This window comes from Procambarus clarkii, chromosome 78 (genome assembly GCF_040958095.1).
Source record: "Procambarus clarkii isolate CNS0578487 chromosome 78, FALCON_Pclarkii_2.0, whole genome shotgun sequence".
NCBI classification, from domain to species: domain Eukaryota; kingdom Metazoa; phylum Arthropoda; class Malacostraca; order Decapoda; family Cambaridae; genus Procambarus; species Procambarus clarkii.
In genome coordinates this window covers 8,709,453-8,730,302 of record NC_091227.1, presented here as the reverse complement: position 1 = coordinate 8,730,302, position 20,850 = coordinate 8,709,453, and the positions used below count along the sequence as shown (strand labels likewise).

The window sequence follows — 20,850 nt, the reverse complement described above, 5'->3', positions numbered from 1 at the left end:
AGCCACTCAGCCATCCAGTTAGTCAGCCTGCCTGCGGGACAGAGTCCGTGGTGATTGGTGGAGGCGAGATCAGGCAGCGAGGCCGGATGGATGGAGGAGGCCTGGGGGATTGGTGTGGGCAGGAGGGTGCCGTGCGGCCAGCGACACTCTGGGGAAATCTGGTTACGAAGAATATGGGTGCGAGCCTGCTGTCCTGCCTGCCACCCAGACTGCCTGCCACCCAGCCTGCCACCCAGCCTGCCTGCCGTCCTGCCAGCCGCCCAGCCTGCCTGCCGTCCTGCCAGCCGCCCAGCCTGCCTGCCGTCCTGCCAGCCGCCCAGCCTGCCTGCCGTCCTGCCAGCCGCCCAGCCTGCCTGCCGTCCTGCCAGCCGCCCAGCCTGCCTGCCGTCCTGCCAGCCGCCCAGCCTGCCTGCCGTCCTGCCAGCCGCCCAGCCTGCCTGCCGTCCTGCCAGCCGCCCAGCCTGCCTGCCAGCCGCCCGGCCTGCCTGCCAGCCGCCCAGCCTGCCTGCCGTCCTGCCAGCTTCCCAGCCTGCCTGCCGTGCTGCCAGCCGCCCAGCCTGCCTGCCTGCCTGCCATATATCTGGCCTCTGTACCAAGTCATCTCTGTAGTCGGTGTATCGGTGGTGCCCTGGACGACTCCAGTAGCGTTAAGAAAGATTCCCTCCCATCAAGGCACCGGTCCAGGAAATGCAAGACAAAATGTAGTGAGCTTTTGCCATGTTGTAAAACTTAGATCAGCGTTCTTTCTGGCTATAAGTCCAGCAAAGTGTTCTTTGTAGTCTTTTAAAGGCGTCGTCTGTTATGCCATTTCAAAAATCACTTTCCTGGGAGGGGGTAGACCCCCCTTCACCTCCCTGGGAGGGGGGTAGCCCCCCATCACCTCCCTGGGAGGGGGGTAGCCCCCCATCACCTCCCTGGGAGGGGGGTAGCCCCCCATCACCTCCCTGGGAGGGGGTAGCCCCCCATCACCTCCCTAGGAAGGGGTAGACCCCATCACCTCCCTGGGAGGGGGTAGCCCCCCATCACCTCCCTGGGAGGGGGTAGACCCCATCACTTCCCTGGGAGGGGGTAGATCCCCTTCACCTCCCTGGGAGGGGGTAGACCCCCCTTCACCTCCCTGGGAGGGGGTAGACCCCCTTCACCTCCCTGGGAGGGGGTAGACCCCCTTCACCTCCCTGGGAAGGGGTAGACCCCCTTCACCTCCCTGGGAAGGGGTAGACCCCCATCACCTCCCTGGGAGGGGGGTAGCCCCCCATCACCTCCCTGGGAGGGGGGTAGCCCCCCATCACCTCCCTGGGAGGGGGGTAGCCCCCCATCACCTCCCTGGGAGGGGGTAGCCCCCCATCACCTCCCTAGGAAGGGGTAGACCCCATCACCTCCCTGGGAGGGGGTAGACCCCATCACTTCCCTGGGAGGGGGTAGATCCCCTTCACCTCCCTGGGCCGTCCAAGTGGTTGGGCACCATTCCTTCCCACTTCCCCGTCCCATCCCAAATCCTTATCCTGACCCCTTCCAAGTGCTATATAGTCGTAGTGTCTTGGCGCTTTCCCCTTGAAAATGCCCCATAGTCCCTGGGAGGGGGTAGACCCCCCTTTCCCTCCCTGAGAGGGTTAATCCCACTTGTCTTTTCTGAGAGGACTGAACCCTATTCCCCTCTCTGAGAGAGCGCGAGCCAGAGCTGCCTTTTTCAAATAGTGAAAACCTGTGTAAGCTAACTCGCAGATGCATTCAGGAGGAAGTTCACGTTCGCCAGCTGACTTATATTGAAGTTAATGCCGGGCTCCAGCTTCGTGGTCTGTTGGTAAAATGTTGAGTGCGCAGCTGGATGTTGAGGAGAAGGGGGGGGGATGATGAGTCAGGGGGAGGCACGTCCATATTCCCTCACTCCCTACATCGTGTCGAAGTGTCCGGTGCCTTTGTCGTCGTCGTCGGCAGCCATACCATCACCCGCCATCTTTGTCGTCTTCGTCGTCGTCATCGTCCTCATCACCGTGGCCAGATCTGCCCCGTATGATGAGATGGTTGATGTGGGCCATCGTCCGCCTCACTATCGGACACATACCCATGGTTACGTGCCGGACTGTAGGCTTAGTGCAGGGGCAGCGTAGTGTCCAAGATGCTGTACACCTGCTGGCACTCCGTCCGTCTTATCTTGCTGGGGTGCCGAGTCAACATAGTGTCTTCCCTCTCCTGTCGGTGTGGTGACAATACTTGCTCTCCGCGCAATGGAAAGCTTGCTTTGATTCAAGCTGCAGGCATTCTTTGCTTGTGTGTATGTGTATATATATATATATATATATATATATATATGTCGTACCTAATAGCCAGAACGCACTTCTCAGCATACTATTCAAGGCCCGATTTGCCTAATAAGCCAAGTTTTCATGAATTAATGTTTTTTCGTCTACCTAACCTACCTAACCTAACCTAACCTAGCTTTTTTTGGCTACCTAACCTAACCTTACCTATAAATATAGGTTAGGTTAGGTTAGGTAGGGTTGGTTAGGTTCGGTCATATATCTACGTTAATTTTAACTCCAATAAAAAAAATTGACCTCATACATAGAGAAAAGGGTTGCTTTATCATTTCATAAGAAAAAAATTATAGTAAATATATTAATTCAGGAAAACTTGGCTTATTAGGCAAATCGGGCCTTGAATAGTAGGCTGAGAAGTGAGTTCTGGCTACTAGGTACGACATATATATATATATATATATATATATATATATATATATATATATATATATAATATATATATATATATAATATATATATATATATATATATATATATATATATATATATATATAATATATATATATATATATATATATATATATATATATATATATATATATATATATATATATATATTATATGTCGCACCTAGTAGCCAGAACACAATTCTCTGCCTACTATGCAGGACCCGATTTGCATAATAGGCCGAGTGATTTTCTTTATTTTCAATAAATTGTTTCCAATTAGTTTATTTGAATTATTATTATTATATTAGGAAAATAAAATTTTCACTTAATTGTGTTAGTTTAGGTTAGGTTAAGATAGGAAAGGTTAGGTTAGGTAGGGTTGGTTAGGTTCGGTCATATATCTACGTTAGTTTTAACTCAAATTAAAAAAAGATAACTCATCCATAATGAAATGGATAGCTTTATCATTTCATAAGAAAAAAAAATATTGAAAAATATATAAATTCAGGAAAACTTGGCTTATTAGCCAAATCAGGCCTTGCATAGTAGGCCGAGTACGACGTTCTGGCTACTAGGTACTATATATATATATATATATATATATATATATATATATATATATATATATATATATATATATATATATATATATATATATATATAGTACCTAGTAGTATATATATATATATATATATATATATATATATATATATATATATATATATATATATATATATACACACACACATATATATATATACACACATATATATATATATACACACACACACACACACACACACACACACACACACACACACACACACACACACACACACATGATAAAATGTGTGCGCGCGTAGACGCACGCACACAAGCGTGCACATACAGCACAACTAGGTGAGTACGCACACACAGATTGATGCAGTGTTAGGCAGTGATGTGGTGGAGACTGACTCTATACTCAGTTTCAAGTGTAGATATGATAGAGCCCAGTAGGCTCAAAAACCTGTACACCAGTTAATTGACAGTCGAGAGACGAGACCAAAGAGCCAGAGCTTAACCCCCGCAAACACAACTAGGTGAGTAAACACACACACACACAAATTCTTTTTTTAGATATATTCACTTTTAGATTTAGATATATAGATTTTTAGATATATTTAGATATATTAGATATTCGATATATTCACAGCTCGTGCTGTGAATATATCGTAGCACCGTTCCTTCTAGTACTGTATAACTCTAATATATTCTCAACATGCCTTTAGGGTGAGGTAGAAACATATTTGTATGGGATATTATAGATTTTTATAGTAAAAAAATAAAATTTTTTAAATAAGTCTTTAACACGTGAATCGGGGAGGGGGGTGTGTTTTGGAAGTGGCTCGGTAGTGATGGTGGGAGGGAGTTCGGGAGGGAGAAGTGAAGGAGACACACTCAAAAGTAGGGAGGCACGATTGAAAGATGGAATGTGGAGGGAGGTAGGGAGGGACGGGGTGATAATATACATTCAGGCCAAGATAACTCATACAAATGAGGTTACTGGTGTGTATATGACAGTGCTGTTAATGTCGGTATTCCCAGCTCACTCCCCAGGTCCTTCACCCTTAGTGGATCAGAACCACCCCTTAACTACCTCAATATTGTCTAACGTATCCGGCGTTGTGTCGCACTCAGCGCTGCGAACAAGGCCGTTAGTGTTTAATGAGGAAACAGAAACAACGGCTGGAAAGTCAAACTTAGGTTATTTTCCTGATAAGAGGTTGTCCGCGTTTTAGAGTAGTTTAGGAGCATTGTTAGATCCTAGTAAAGAGAGTGAAGGGCGTCCCACAGCCTGCTTGATCACTCCAGCGGGAATGTTCTACCTCGTTACGCTCTCTCCTGGTTAATGTTCTGTTACGTCACTATCATCCTTGTGCTGATGGTAGTGGAGGTGGTGCGGCTTATTAGTGAGTGCTATTAGGTGAGTTCGGCCTCTTCATTCCCCGCCTTCTAGCTGTGTCGTACCGATTGGGTTGCAGTTTTAACTATTCTGACGTTCGAAATCTGTATCGATTCTGGCTTTAAAGATGTGGATGGAGGTGGCTTCCACAACTTCTTTCAGTGCATTTAACTAGCCGGAGTGTGATGGAAAGTCTTACATTTCTTTCACGCATAATGAGGTGGGTGGCGGCGATCCCACACAAGCACTTCGAGCATGCACGCTCGCACGCACACGGACACACGCATCAAAGAGCCGAAGCTCAACCCCCACAAACACAACTAGGTGAGTACACACACACACACACACACACACACACACACACACACACACGCACACGCACACGCACGCACACGCACGCACACGCACGCACGCACACGCACGCACACGCACACACACACACACACACACACACACACACACACACAGCTGAAGGAATGGTCGAACAAATGGTTGTTAGAGTTTAACCCAACCAAATGTAATGTAATGAAGATAGGTGTAGGGAGCAGGAGGCCAGATACAAGGTATCATCTGGGAGAGGAAATTCTTCAGGAGTCAGAAAAGGAAAAAGACTTGGGGGTTGATATCACACCAGACCTGTCTCCTGCAGCACATATCAAGCGGATAACATCAGCGGCATATGCCAGGCTGGCCAACATACGAACAGCATTCAGAAACTTGTGTAAAGAATCATTCAGAACTTTGTATACCACATATGTCAGGCCAATCCTGGAGTATGCAGCCCCAGCATGGAGTCCATATCTAGTCAAGGATAAGACTAAACTGGAAAAGGTTCAAAGGTTTGCCACCAGACTAGTACCCGAGCTGAGAGGTATGAGCTACGAGGAGAGACTACGGGAATTAAACCTCACTTCGCTGGAAGACAGAAGAGTTAGGGGGGACATGATCACCACATTCAAGATTCTGAAGGGGATTGATAGGGTAGATAAAGACAGTCTATTTAACACAAGGGGAACACGCACAAGGGGACACAGGTGGAAACTGAGTGCCCAAATGAGCCACAGAGATATTAGAAAGAACTTTTTTAGTGTCAGAGTGGTTGACAAATGGAATGCATTAGGAAGTGATGTGGTGGAGGCTGACTCCATACACAGTTTCAAGTGTAGATATGACAGAGCCCGATAGGCTCATGAATCTGTACACCTGTTGATTGACGGTTGAGAGGCGGGACCAAACAGCCAGAGCTCAACCCCCGCAAACACAACTAGGTGAGTACACGCACACGCACACGCACGCACACACACACACACACGCACACACTTTTGTTAGGCCAAAGCTAGAATATGCAGTTGTTGTGTGGTGCCCATATCTTAAGAAGCACATCAACAAACTGGAAAAGGTGCAAAGACATGCTACGAAGTGGCTCCCAGAACTGAAGGGCAAAAGCTACGAGGAGAGGTTGGAAGCATTGAACATGCCAAAACTAGAAGACAGAAGAAAAAGAGGTGATATGATCACTACATACAAAATAGTAATAGGAATTGATAAAATCGACAGGGAGGATTTCCTGAGACCTGGCACTTCAAGAACAAGAGGTCATAGATTTAAACTAGCTAAACACAGATGCCGAAGAAATATAAGAAAATTCACCTTCGCAAATAGAGTGGTAGACGGTTGGAACAAGTTAAGTGAGAAGGTGGTGGAGGCCACGACCGTCAGTAGTTTCAAAGCGTTATATGACAAAGAGTGCTGGGAAGACGGGACACCACGAGCGTAGCTCTCATACTGTAACTACACTTGGGTAATTACACACAAACACACACACACACACACACACACACACACACACACACACACACACACATACACACATATACACATACACACATACACACACACACGCATTTGGTTCGCAAACATTTTGAGGGAAGTTTGTAACAAGTTTTCTAGTTAACGCACACACAAAAAAATATTTTTTTCCGTGAGAGTAGCAGGAGCCGAGGGAAGGGAACATCCTCACTGCTCCCCAAGTTTCTTGTGGCAGATTACGGTACTGTTCGAGGGGTCACCCCCCACCCCCTCTAACTCACTCTCTCCCTCTCACACCTCAATCCCTCTCTCCCTCTCACACCTCAATCCCTCTCTCCCTCTCACACCTCAATCCCTCTCTCCCTCTCACACCTCAATCCCTCTCTCCCTCTCACACCTCAATCCCTCTCTCCCTCTCACACCTCAATCCCTCTCCCTCTCACACCTCAATCCCTGTCTCCCTCTCACACCTCAATCCCTCTCTCCCTCTCACACCTCAATCCCTCTCTCCCTCTCACACCTCAATCCCTCTCCCTCTCACACCTCAATCCCTGTCTCCCTCTCACACCTCAATCCCTCTCTCCCTCTCACACCTCAATCCCTCTCTCCCTCTCACACCTCAATCCCTCTTTCCCTCTCACACCTCAATCCCTCTCTCCCTCTCACACCTCAATCTCTCTCCTGGACCCAGATTCACGAAGCAGTTACGCAAGTACTTACGAACGTGTATATCTTTCCTCAATCTTTGACGGCTTTGGTTACATTTATTAAACAGTTTACAAGCATGAAACTTCCCAATCAACTGTTGTTATTGTTATAAACAGCCTCCTGGTGCTTCGGAGCTCATTAACTATTTAATCATTGTAAACAAAGCCGCCAAACATTGAGAAAAGATGTACAGGTTCGTAAGTGCTTACGTAATTGCTTCGTGAATTTAGCCCCAGATCTCCCTCTCTTACCCTTTCGTGATCTGGTTTCATTTGATGTAATCCCCGTGTTCAGATTTGGAAACAGGCCTAAAAATCAGCATGAAAATTACTTGTATAGAAAACACTGAATAACTACAAGCCGATATTAATAAAGGCTTCGATGGTAACGGGTAAAAAATGTAGTTTAACAGTGATATGTTCCCGTTATTTAGGTATGATGGAAATGAAGAACTAAAACTAAATACAAGGTACAAGACACACTCAGACCTATTCATAGAATGAAAACATGTAAAATATCTGGGAATTACGATATATGACGACCTGACATTTAGTGAACGTAACCAAGCAATTATAGCGGCAGCCAGAAAAATGAAAAGATGGATTATGAAAACCTTAAAATCTACAAATTCCACCACAGTGCTAATACTGTGTCAATTGCTGGTGCTCTCCTGCCTTGAATACTGTTCGGTATTCACTTCTTCTTTCAGAGTAAAAATGATCGCTGAAATAGAGGGAATACAGAGAACATATACGGCTCGGATAGACACTATAATGCAACTAAATTATTGGGGTTTAAGCAGTCTAAATGTGCTCTCTGCAAAGGAGACGAGATTGGTATCAAATAATACATGCATTGAAGATGCTGGAAGGCCAGGTCCCAAATTTGTACAGTAAAATAACATATTGGAGCAAATAATGTGAAAGGAAACGCAGAATGCAACCAGTGAAGAGTAGAGGTGCCATAGGCACCATCAGAGAACACTGTATGAACATCAGATGTCCTTGGCTTGTTCAGTACCCTCCAAACAAGCATAAGAAATATTGCCGGAACAAATAAGTTTTCCAAGAAGCATTTAGATAAGTTCCTGCAAGAAGTAACGGACCAACCGGGTTATAGTAGATATGAGGGGCCTGAGGAACCTATGGCCTGTTGGACCACATCCCAACTCAAGTGTGATCCCGGGCCGGGCGTAGAAACACTCCTGGAACCCTCTCCCGGTAAATTGTAATGTTAAGTAACACTCATGCTGGTGTACTAACCAGGAGCCAGATGTGTGCCAGAGTCTTCATGTTGTCGACTACCTTCATTTCACACATGTCTACGTGTTAAGTAAACATTCCAAATAAGACTCAGCCTTGGAGTGAATGATGGCTGATGTAGTAATGTCCTTGAGAATGACACAAGGAGGATAAAGCTGTAATGGCTGACCTAGAGTTGTGGTGGTCCCCATCTGGTTGTCCACAACGATGGAAGAGGGACGGCCCCTTAAGAACACTGGTTGTATACACAGCAATAAGACCTTCGACATCTCTCCGGTGTTGAAGCCTCTGATATGCCGACCAATCCCCTATGGGTATGTGGACCTGTGGGCCGCTCCAAGCAACAGCCTAGTAGACCAAACTCTCTCAAGTCAAGCTTGGCCTCGGGCCAGGCTTGCAGAAGAACAAGCAGAAGAACTTCTGTTTCTGCTTCTGCAGATGAACTCCCAGAACCCCATCAACCAGGTATCAACCAACCGCAATGGGTCAAGACTTTAACCGAGTCATTCCCACTGTTCTCCACCTTGTCCAGAATTCGAATGGGGGAAAGGGGGAGGGGATTAAGCCATTCAGGAAAGCAGTGTATACTCATGATGTACTTCATATAAAATTTCGCAACCCCAGCTGTCTGTCGAGAAGAGATGTACCTTAATAGAGCTATAAATTTCTCGCCTGCCTTGCTCGCTAGGTTCAACACGTGGCTCTCCAAGCTCATTAAAAATTCAGACTTCATCCGCAAGATGTTAACGTGAGCTAGTTGCTGGATGGTTGTGAAAGAAAAAAAAAAGGTTGAAAGAAAGAGGAGAAGGGCGAGAGAAGGAAGGGTAGAGGGAGAGAGTAAGTAGGAACGGAAGGGGAGAGGGGGGCACTGAATGAAGGAGATGGAAGGCGCTCAGAAAAATAGGGCGGAAAGTTGAAAAGCAAGATGGAAGGTGGGCAGAACGGATAGGTAAGCAGAGAGGTAAATAGCTAGGAAGGTAGGTAAACAAGGATGTAAATGCTAGGAAGGTAGGTAAACAAGGATGTAAATGCTAGGAAGGTAGGTAAGCAAGGATGTAAATGCTAGGAAGGTAGGTAAGCAAGGATGTAAATGCTAGGAAGGTAGGTAAGCAAGGATGTAAATGCTAGGAAGGTAGGTAAGCAAGGATGTAAATGCTAGGAAGGTAGGTAAGCAAGGATGTAAATGCTAGGAAGGTAGGTAAGCAAGGATGTAAATGCTAGGAAGGTAGGTAAGCAAGGATGTAAATGCTAGGAAGGTAGGTAAGCAAGGATGTAAATGCGAGGAAGGTAGGTAAGTAAGGATGTAAATGCTAGGAAGGTAGGTAAGTAAGGATGTAAATGCTAGGAAGGTAGGTAAGCAGGAAAGTAAATCTCTTAAATACTTAGAAATAAATCCTCTCCCAGCAAGAGACAAAGGTTATCCTGGGCTCTGTGATATCACTCTCATAACCAGAATCAAGATAGCGGCTTGCCTGTGGGAAGAAGCATAGAAGGGAACGAAGAAGATAAAAGGCTAGAGGGAAAGCAGGTGGCCGAGGGGAGGGAGATAAGTGGAAGATAAGGGAGTTGAACAAGTCACCCTGGAGAGGTGTGCTGGGCCGTACTGATAAGCTCCCTGCATCAAACGGGGAACCTCGGGTAAAACTCTACGGAAGATGATCACCGATTTTCACTTAGTTGACTTTCAGGGGATGATGTAATACAAATTTGTACTCTTGTATTTTGTGCCTGCAAGGTTGAGCATTGGCTCTTGGATCCCGCCTTTCTAGCCATTTGTTGTTTAAAGCAATGTGTGTGTGTGTACTCACCTAGTTGTGCTTGCGGGGGTTGAGCTTTGGCTCTTTGGTCCCGCCTCGCAACCGTCAATCTACTGGTGTGTGTATTCACCTAGTTGTGCTTGCGGGGGTTGAGCGTTGCTCTTTCGGCCCGCCTCTCAACTGTCAATCAACTGTTTACTAACTATTTTTTCCCACGCCACACACACGCCAGGAAGCAGCCCGTGACAGCTGACTAACTCCCAGGTACCTATTTACTGCTAGGTAGTAGGGGCATTCAGGGTGAAAGAAACTTTGCCCATTTGTTTCTGCCTGCTGCAGAAACAGCAGTTGGACAGCTGTAAGCGTGAATGATATATTAGTAATGTATATTTTGAAATGAAGAAACGCTCCAATTTATGTTCTGTATTAAAAACGAAATTTCCTGTTGTAACGTACAGTCTTTCTTGAGGTACTGTATAAAATGTATACAACACACAGACTACACAATGTATAGTCAGAACATTATATACAGCACCTTGAGAAAGGGTGTAGGTTACAACCGAAAATTTAGTTTTAATACATTTAAACATAAATTGGGTCTTTCCTGCACCATCATTCAAGCAATATAGCATTGTCGTAAGTTTTTCCAATATATATTTTTGCACGTGGGTGTATGTGTTTTTGTATATATGTGTATATCATGTCACAGTTGAATGGTGTTGTCAAGAGTGTGTATGGTGTCGTCAAGAGTGTGTATGGTGTCGTCAAGAGAGTGTATGCTGTCAAGAGTGTATGCTGTCAAGAATGTGTATGGTGTCGTCAAGAGAGTGTATGGAATCAAGAGTGTGTATGCAAGAGATGAGTCACAATAACGTGGCTAAAGTATGTTGACCAGACCACACATTAGAAGGTGAAGGGACGACGGCGTTTTGGTCCGTCCTGGACCATTCACAAGTCGATTGTGAGAATGACTTGAGAATGGTCCAGGACGGACCGAAACGTCGTCGTCCCTTCACCTTCTAGTGTGTGATCTGGTCAACAAGAGTGTGTATGGTGTCGTCAAGAGTGTATGGTGTCAAGAGTATGGTGTCAAGAGTATGGTGTCAAGAGTATGGTGTCAAGGGGTGTGTGTGTGTTCACATGAAAGTTTTAAGTAATGCCCAACTGTTTCACGGCAAAACAAAAACTATGAGAAAGATGAAGTCACGTGACTGACAGCACTAAACCCGTCTCCATGTCTGTCACTCCACCTGTCTCCTCTCTTACCTCCTGTCTTTGTCGGCTTGTCAGTCTCCTTCGGTGTCTGTCCATGTCTCTCGAGGTCTCTAATGTACCCTTATTGTTTTGCTTCTCAATTTGTCTCTCGTCTCACATTATCTGAATTTCTTCCATTTTGTCTTTTATCGCGCCTTTCTGCACACACTTTTCTGAGTGTTGCTGCCTCTTAGTGTTTTTGGGCTATCCTTTGGCCGTTATCTGTGGGTATCGTCTCCATGCGAGGGATAGCGGTCGTCCCTGCAGCTGCCGGTACCCCCCCCCCCCCTCCCCATACCTCTATCTTCTACCCCCTGCTATTCCTCACTCTGAACACTACTACTTTGTCTACCTGTCCAATTCTCCCTGATAATGTTCGTAGTTATCACGTCAGCCCTTTCCCCACCAATGCTACTCATCATGGCAATAAGACAACCTAGAAAGGGATATTATTGCACATTAACAAGGTAGGTTGTCGCTCATTCAAAGCTAAGTTGTTGATTTACATAATATGCAAATAACTTTTACCGCGCTCATCCATTCAGTAAAACGCATAAATTACCAGGAGCGCTTAAATATCCCTCAAAGTGATTTTGATGCTCTCCCCAGGTGATCCGGGGAGAGATGCCTTGTAATACGCACCTGGAGAATGATAGAGGTTATGTTGAGGTTATTTTGAGATGATTTCGGGGATTTAGTGTCCCCGCGGCCCGGTCCTCGACCAGGCCTCCACCCCCAGGAAGCAGCCCGTGACAGCTGACTAACACCCAGGTACCTATTTTACTGCTAGGTAACAGGGGCATAGGGTGAAAGAAACTCTGCCCATTGTTTCTCGCCGGCGCCCGGGATCGAACCCAAGGACCACAGGATCACAAGTCCAGCGTGCTGTCCGCTCGGCCGACCGGCTCCCTGGGGACTGGTTGAAAATCATCACACTAAAATAATTCCTTAGGAAACCGGGAGACACGGCAGAATGTGTCAAATATGTTACATCCTGCCACAATGGCTGACGAACGGTGTGAAGGGAGGAGGGGGGGAGGGAGGTATTGGGGGTGGAGGCATGGTGTTGGGGGTGGAGGGGAGGTGTTGGGGGTAGTGAGGGGGAGGGAGGAGACGAGAGGATTTCAATAGGAAATAAATTTTTAAGGAGCAGAATATAATGGGGGAAAATTTAGGTGATGGAAATTGTGGCCGAGGGAAGGGGGGGGGGTTAGTGAAGGTTGAGGAGAGATGAGGGTGTGAGGAGGTGGAAAAAGAAAGGGTTAAAAAGAGGAAATTATGCAGCTGGAAGAGGGGGCATAAGGAACAGCTATCTGTGTGTAGCTTCCTCATTACCATTCCGTTATCACGATGCCAGATGCCTCCGAAGCTGCCGGTTTTATCGAGCCAAAAACATGGGACAAATATAATGACCTATTTATGCTATCGAAGCAGTTACCTATTAGTCCTAAAGACGTGCAAATAATCACGTCTAATTATAGCATAAAGCGACCTACATGTACAGTATAGAATATAGTGTCTTGTGTGTATTTTGTCGGTGTATGAGCGTGTGTTGGGGCGAGGCAGGAACAGGCCGTGCCGGTCGGCCGAGCGGACAGCACGCTGGACTTGTGATCCTGTGGTCCTGGGTTCGATCCCAGGCGCCGGCGAGAAACAATGGGCAGAGTTTCTTTCACCCTATGCCCCTGTTACCTAGCAGTAAAATAGGTACCTGGGTGTTAGTCAGCTGTCACGGGCTGCTTCCTGGGGGTGGAGGCCTGGTCGAGGACCGGGTCGCGGGGACACTAAAGCCCCGAAATCATCTCAAGATAACCTCAAGGCCCTTTCTCTCACACACAAGCAAATCAGCATTTATTTACCAGCAAGATGATGTCAACATTGCTCATCTTGACTGTGTAGGACTGCTTGCGTGCCTGAGTGTATAGGAGGGGGTTGGAGATGGATGTGTGCACGCGCGTGAGGTTGAGGGACAGTCACATCCTATCCGAGGCATGTCTGTGGTCGAGAATATTGAATTTCCTAACCATTACCATCGTTCCTGGGAGCCCGCCACTCTCCCTAGCCGGTTCATGTCATTACAGATTTTAGATTAGTCATGCAGGTCCTGCTGGGTATTGTGGCAGATTGGAATCGATCATACAGGTCTCCGGATTTGTGGGGATTGGAATCTGTTATGCAGGTCTTGTTTGGATTTGTTGGAGATTTTTAAATAGTTTTCTTCACATACTGATATTTGTGGAATATTGCAATAGAGTTTCTAGGATCTGTGGCCATCATCGAGGATTGAAATCGACCTTCCGTGCTTCAGTGAAATTTGTGGGCGACTAATTTCATTTGAAGGTACAGTCGCGTTTGTGGTGGTTTGAAACTGGTCTTGGAAGTCCATTGGGATTTATGATGAACTGGAAATGGTAGTGACATTTCCAATGGGATTTGCGGGGGAATTGACATATAAGAACATAAGAATAAAATGTATGGACAACAGGCTTTCCATTTGAGGCCGCTCCTATTTATATATACCCAAACACGTTCATATACATGTCTAACCTACGCTTGAAACACCCCAGCTATTCCACGTCCATTATGCTACCCGGTAATTTGATCCATAAACCAACAACCTTATTTCCAAACCAATATTTTCACGGGTCTTTCCTGAATACAAAATTTAGCCACTTTATTAAAATGCTGAACAAGGGGTCGCTAAACTCTTCTTGGCATTCTTTCAACACCCCGGCAAATACCTCGTCTGGACCTGGGCACTTGTTGTTTGCTTTAGTTCTTTCTTACCAATTTCCTCTATGGTAACTACTAGTGAAAGGAATAATGTTAACGGTTTCTTTAGTAGATATAGAGGCAAAATACTTTGTTATAATACTACCTATTTCTTTGGCATTATCAGACCTGGGACTTGGGGTCATTATCGGACCTGGGACTTGGGGTCATTATCAGACCTGGGACTTGGGGTCATTATCAGACCTGGGACTTGGGGTCATATTCCAAGCTCGGGTTCGTTCTTAAATGCGCTGTCACTACTGACGGTTGACTGAAGGCTGGGGGAGGCGAGGACTAAAGAGCTACAGCTCAACCCTTCCAGCACAATTAGGCGGGTATTGATATGCAAATTTATTATTTTTCCGAGTGAAGAGTTCCTGTCCTCGGGTCCCGAGTGCCAGCAATCAGTGCCAAGCGAACGAACGATTGTCAAATACGTCGTCGACATCGCGCAAAATAATGACTATTAAACAGACCAGTCAAGGGGTCATGCGGGAGTAATGGTTGTTAAACAAAGCGTTTAGAGTTAGAGCGATTTAATGATCGTTAAACACACGGGGAGGACGAGGTGGTTCAAACAAAGGTCTTCCACACAGATCAGTGGTGTGACGCAGGTAAGTGTTTTCCACCCTGGGTCATACCTGTCGTTCAGAGCCACACCATCTTCGTGAGGTTATCTTGAGTTGATTTCGGGGCTTTAGTGTCCCCGCGGCCCGGTCCTAGACCAGGCCTCCACCCCCAGGAAGCAGCCCGTGACAGCTGACTAACTCCCAGGTACCTATTTACTGCTAGGTAACAGGGGCATTCAGGGTGAAAGAAACTTTGCCCATTTGTTTCTGCCTCGTGCGGGAATCGAACCCGCGCCACAGAATTACGAGTCCTGCGCGCTATCCACCAGGCTACGAGGCCCTACTCTACCATGGTCAGAGAATTGGTACCATCAACCACAGAAGGGGGTCTTTCACACCCCCTAGAAAGGGGGGCCTCTTGCACCCAGACAGAGGGAGAGGGGCCCACTCGCACCGCTGATTAAGAACCACTGAATTAGTGGAAAGCAATTACCCGCCATAATTCAAGTTTGCACAATACGCCTGTACTCGGACCATGCGTTCCCCTTCCGTAGACATATACCCTACAGAAGCCTTTCCTTAACCTTGTGCCCTATCTCATGAGAACCGTGGGGAACCGTGGCGTGCCCTATCCCATGATGGGCATGGGGTACCTGGGTTCGGCAGGATGGGTGCGGGCCAGATGGGGATGGTGGGGTGGGCGTAGGGTAGGTGGGGATAAAGCATGGTATATGCGCCTTATCTCGCTCCTATTCCTCATCATACATACTAGGCTAGAGTATACATACCAGTCCCGTCTATCTTTTCCTCTTCTCCAGCTCTGTATACCATCTGTATGTATATCATTTTCTTATCTGCTTTTTATCTTTCTCATCCATCTCTTCCTCTACTTACCTCTTTCTGTCAAATACCTGTCAGTTTCAATTTTTCCTCCCCATTCTTTACTTTCTTTTTAGCCAATTATTAAATTTTCTATTTACCCATTTATATTCACACCGACAAACGTTGTCTCCTAATCTACCCTCCCTTCAATCTCTTTCTATCCTCGTGGCCAATCTTTTTCCATTGTTTTAGCCCATTTCTCCTTTTCTAACCTTTTCTGTTCTGCCTAGCCTTCGTCCCTCCTCACGACCGTCTCTCCCAAGCTAGGACAGGAGACCCGGGTACACACAAATTAAAAGCTTTTAGATTTTTTCCATTTTTCACAGAAACAGTAATGCTTCTTTTTGATGCGATGGACCTTTTATAACACGTGACTCCCCGCCCCCCCCTCTCCACGGATGTAGTGGCAGGCCGATGGGAGGGGAGAGGATGGAAGGCATGAGAGGGGTTATGTGTGAGGGGAAAGATGGGAAAGTGAGGAGGGTTTTATTGTCAGGAGGTGAGGGAGCTGCAGAGGGAGAGGATGGTAGGTAGGTGGCAGTGGTATGGAATGGTGAAAGGATCTGGGAAAAGTAAGGGGGAAGGATAGTGAAGGATCTGGGGAGGATAAGGGGGCATGGTAGAGGAGGAGGGGTCGGTCCTGGTTGACTCCGACGATAGGCAAGTCTTTTTGGGTAGGAGAAAGACTGGTAGGGAGACAACGGTTACAAGTTTGTGAAGAAGTTTGATGGCATCTTTACCCCCACAAAAATATCTCTAGAATAATATTATTGTTAGAACCCTCTTGGCGGTAATTCTCCCGCCAGCAAAACATTTCTCCACTCCCCTATGCCTCTTCTCCTTGCCTCCGTCTCCTTTCCTTGCCTAGTTTCTAAGTTTCTACCACCCTGTCACCCCCCCCCCCCCCCTCCCTCACGCCGGCTTCACATACTTGATGGTATTGATGAGTTAGCTAAACTATGCCTTCAGAGTTGGTTATAACCTTGAATTGCTTACAACCAGCTTGAGAATAATAAACTAGAAATATCATCTAAGCTTCGAAGATCCCGGTCCAAATGAAATGGACAATACCTATGCCTTCAGGTATTGCATCTAAACAAATATGCAAGAAGCCACATGTGTATGTAACATGTGTATGCGTCGCAAGAGCCACATGTGTATGTAACATGTGTATGCGTCGCAAGAGCCACATGTGTATGTAACATGTGTATGCGCCGCAAGAGCCACATGTGTATGCGTCATTAATTATAATCAGGAGACTCCGCTTGACGCTGCTGCTCGACATAGGTTCGACTACGTCATCACTTGGGTTTTGCGTTACGGCCACAACACAGCAGGGGCGTCGCCAGACGGCCACAACACAGCAGGGGCGTCGCCAGACGGCCACAACACAGCAGGGGCGTCGCCAGACGGCCACAACACAGCAGGGGCGTCGCCAGACGGCCACAACACAGCAGGGGCGTCGCCAGACAACCACAACACAGCAGGGGCGTCGCTAGACGGCCACAACACAGCAGGGGCGTCGCTAGACGGCCACAACACAGCAGGGGCGTCGCCAGACAGCAACAACACAGCAAAGGCGTCGCTAGACAACCACAACACAGCAGGGGCGTCGCCAGACAGCCACAACACAGCAGGGACGTCGCTAGACAGCCGCAACACAGCAGGGACGTCGCTAGACAGCCGCAACACAGCAGGGACGTCGCCAGACAGCAACAACACAGCAGGGGCGTCGCCAGACAACCACAACACAGCAGGGACGTCGCCAGACAACCACAACACAGCAGGGACGTCGCTAGACAACCACAACACAGCAGGGGCGTCGCTAGACAGCCGCAACACAGCAGGGGCGTCGCTAGACAGCCGCAACACAGCAGGGGCGTCGCCAGACGGCCACAACACAGCAGGGGCGTCGCCAGACGGCCACAACACAGCAGGGGCGTCGCCAGACAACCACAACACAGCAGGGGCGTCGCTAGACGGCCACAACACAGCAGGGGCGTCGCTAGACGGCCACAACACAGCAGGGGCGTCGCCAGACAGCAACAACACAGCAAAGGCGTCGCTAGACAACCACAACACAGCAGGGGCGTCGCCAGACAGCCACAACACAGCAGGGACGTCGCTAGACAGCCGCAACACAGCAGGGACGTCGCTAGACAGCCGCAACACAGCAGGGACGTCGCCAGACAGCAACAACACAGCAGGGGCGTCGCCAGACAACCACAACACAGCAGGGACGTCGCCAGACAACCACAACACAGCAGGGACGTCGCTAGACAACCACAACACAGCAGGGGCGTCGCTAGACAGCCGCAACACAGCAGGGGCGTCGCTAGACAGCCGCAACACAGCAGGGGCGTCGCTAGACAGCCGCAACACAGCAGGGGCGTCGCTAGACGGCCACAACACAGCAGGGGCGTCGCCAGACAGCAATAACACAGCAAAGGCGTCGCTAGACAACCACAACACAGCAGGGACGTCGCCAGACAACCACAACACAGCAGGGACGTCGCTAGACAACCACAACACAGCAGGGGCGTCGCTAGACAACCACAACACAGCAGGGACGTCGCCAGACAACCACAACACAGCAGGGACGTCGCTAGACAGCCGCAACACAGCAAGGGCGTCGCTAGACAGCCGCAACACAGCAGGGGCGTCGCTAGACAGCCACAACACAGCAGGGGCATCGCTAGACAGCCACAACACAGCAGAGGCGTCGCTAGACAACCACAACACAGCAGGGACGTCGCTAGACAGCCGCAACACAGCAGGGGCGTCGCTAGACAGCCGCAACACAGCAGGGGCGTCGCTAGACAGCCGCAACACAGCAGGGGCGTCGCTAGACAGCCGCAACACAGCAGGGGCATCGCTAGACAGCCACAACACAGCAGGGGCGTCGCCAGACGGCCACAACACAGCAGGGGCGTCGCTAGACGGCCGCAACACAGCAGGGGCGTCGCCAGACGGCCACAACACAGCAGGGGCGTCGCCAGACAGCCGCAACACAGCAGGGGCGTCGCTAGACAACCGCAACACAGCAGGGGCGTCGCTAGACAGCCGCAACACAGCAGGGGCGTCGCTAGACAGCCGCAACACAGCAGGGGCGTCGCTAGACAGCCGCAACACAGCAGGGGCGTCGCTAGACAGCCACAACACAGCAGGGGCGTCGCTAGACAGCCACAACACAGCAGGGGCGTCGCTAGACAGCCACAACACAGCAGGGGCGTCGCTAGACGGCCACAACACAGCAGGGGCGTCGCCAGACGGCCACAACACAGCAGGGGCGTCGCCAGACGGCCACAACACAGCAGGGGCGTCGCCAGACGGCCACAACACAGCAGGGGCGTCGCCAGACGGCCACAACACAGCAGGGGCGTCGCCAGACGGCCACAACACAGCAGGGGCGTCGCCAGACGGCCACAACACAGCAGGGGCGTCGCCAGACGGCCACAACACAGCAGGGGCGTCGCCAGACGGCCACAACACAGCAGGGGCGTCGCCAGACGGCCACAACACAGCAGGGGCGTCGCCAGACGGCCACAACACAGCAGGGGCGTCGCCAGACGGCCACAACACAGCAGGGGCGTCGCCAGACGGCCACAACACAGCAGGGGCGTCGCCAGACGGCCACAACACAGCAGGGGCGTCGCCAGACGGCCACAACACAGCAGGGGCGTCGCCAGACGGCCACAACACAGCAGGGGCGTCGCCAGACGGCCGCAACACAGCAGGGGCGTCGCCAGACGGCCGCAACACAGCAGGGGCGTCGCCAGACGGCCGCAACACAGCAGGGGCGTCGCCAGACGGCCGCAACACAGCAGGGGCGTCGCCAGACGGCCGCAACACAGCAGGGGCGTCGCCAGACGGCCGCAACACAGCAGGGGCGTCGCCAGACGGCCGCAACACAGCAGGGGCGTCGCCAGACGGCCGCAACACAGCAGGGGCGTCGCCAGACGGCCGCAACACAGCGGGGGCGTCGCCAGACGGCCGCAACACAGCGGGGGCGTCGCCAGACGGCCGCAACACAGCAGGGGCGTCGCCAGACGGCCGCAACACAGCAGGGGCGTCGCCAGACGGCCGCAACACAGCAGGGGCGTCGCCAGACGGCCGCAACACAGCAGGGGCGTCGCCAGACGGCCGCAACACAGCAGGGGCGTCGCCAGACGGCCGCAACACAGCAGGGGCGTCGCCAGACGGCCGCAACACAGCAGGGGCGTCGCCAGACGGCCGCAACACAGCAGGGGCGTCGCCAGACGGCCGCAACACAGCAGGGGCGTCGCCAGACGGCCGCAACACAGCAGGGGCGTCGCCAGACGGCCGCAACACAGCAGGGGCGTCGCCAGACGGCCGCAACACAGCAGGGGCGTCGCCAGACGGCCACATTGCTGCCGGAATTCCTGGAAAATCGAGAATACTGGAGTTAGGCTGCTCAGGCAGTTCAATAGTTTTTGAAAGTGCCGAGAAAAGTTAAATTATTGAGAGTTACTGCGGATCCCTAAGGTGCACGATACGCCCAGAACAGTAGCCAGCCACTGTTGCTGTGTTGGAATACTGTGTGGCCCTGACCTCTTGCTTGCCCCCTGCCCTCTTGCTTGCTTCCTGCCCTGTAGCTTGCCCCCTGCCCTCTTGCTTGCTTGCTTCCTGCCCTGTAGCTTGCCCCCTGACCTCTTGCTTGTTCTCCTGTCCCCTTGCTTGCTCCGTGTCCTCTTGCTTGTTCTCCTGTCCTCTTGCTTGCTCCGTGTCCTCTTGCTTGCCCTCTTGCCTGCCCCCCTGTCCTCTTGCTTGCTCCGTGTCCTCTTGCTTGCCCTCTTGCCTGCCCCCCTGTCCTCTTGCTTGCCCGTGCCCTCTTGCTTGCTTCCTTCCCTGTAGCTTGCCCCTGCCCTCTTGCTTGCTCACTATCCTCTTGCTTGCTCCCTGCCCTTTTGCATTCCCCTTGCGCTCTTGCTTGCCCCCTACCCTCTTGCTTGCCCCCTGCCCTCCTGCTTGCCCCTCTCCCCTGCCCCGCTTACTCCCTGCGGGGCGATGTCTGCGTGAGAGGGAAAAAGGTAATTAAGATTGACCGATTGATTAATCCTTCAGGAAGCTAGATGGTTGATCCCTCTCCTACCCAGTACCGACTGGTGGACACCACTACCCCCCCTCCCTCCCTCCCTCTCTCTCTCTCTCTCTCTCTCTCTCT

The 20,850-nt window shown here is 49.8% G+C and overlaps 2 protein-coding genes across 2 annotated transcripts in view; both read left to right on the top strand.

Annotated features, from left to right (window-relative positions):
* LOC123746157 (leucine-rich repeat neuronal protein 2) overlaps window positions 1-20,850 on the top strand; it is a 581,329-nt gene that overhangs the window by 431,681 nt on the left and 128,798 nt on the right. The gene's annotated exons all lie outside the window — the stretch shown is intronic.
* LOC123745960 (mucin-22-like) lies at window positions 1,851-20,142 on the top strand. Its single transcript, XM_069314290.1, has 3 exons — window positions 1,851-2,082; window positions 9,056-9,179; window positions 16,887-20,142. The coding sequence occupies exons 1-3, from the start codon at window positions 1,851-1,853 to the stop codon at window positions 20,140-20,142; spliced, it is 3,612 nt and encodes a 1,203-aa protein (XP_069170391.1).

Excerpts from the sequence above, each read along its gene's own strand:
- LOC123745960 (XM_069314290.1), top strand. The coding sequence starts at position 1,851 with ATGAGTCAGGGGGAGGCACGTCCATATTCCCTCACTCCCTACATCGTG. Across the intron at positions 2,083-9,055 it reads CCATGGTTACGTGCCGGACT|CTGTCTGTCGAGAAGAGATG; the intron begins GTAGGCTTAGTG and ends TCGCAACCCCAG. Across the intron at positions 9,180-16,886 it reads TTCATCCGCAAGATGTTAAC|AGCCACATGTGTATGCGTCA; the intron begins GTGAGCTAGTTG and ends ATGCGCCGCAAG.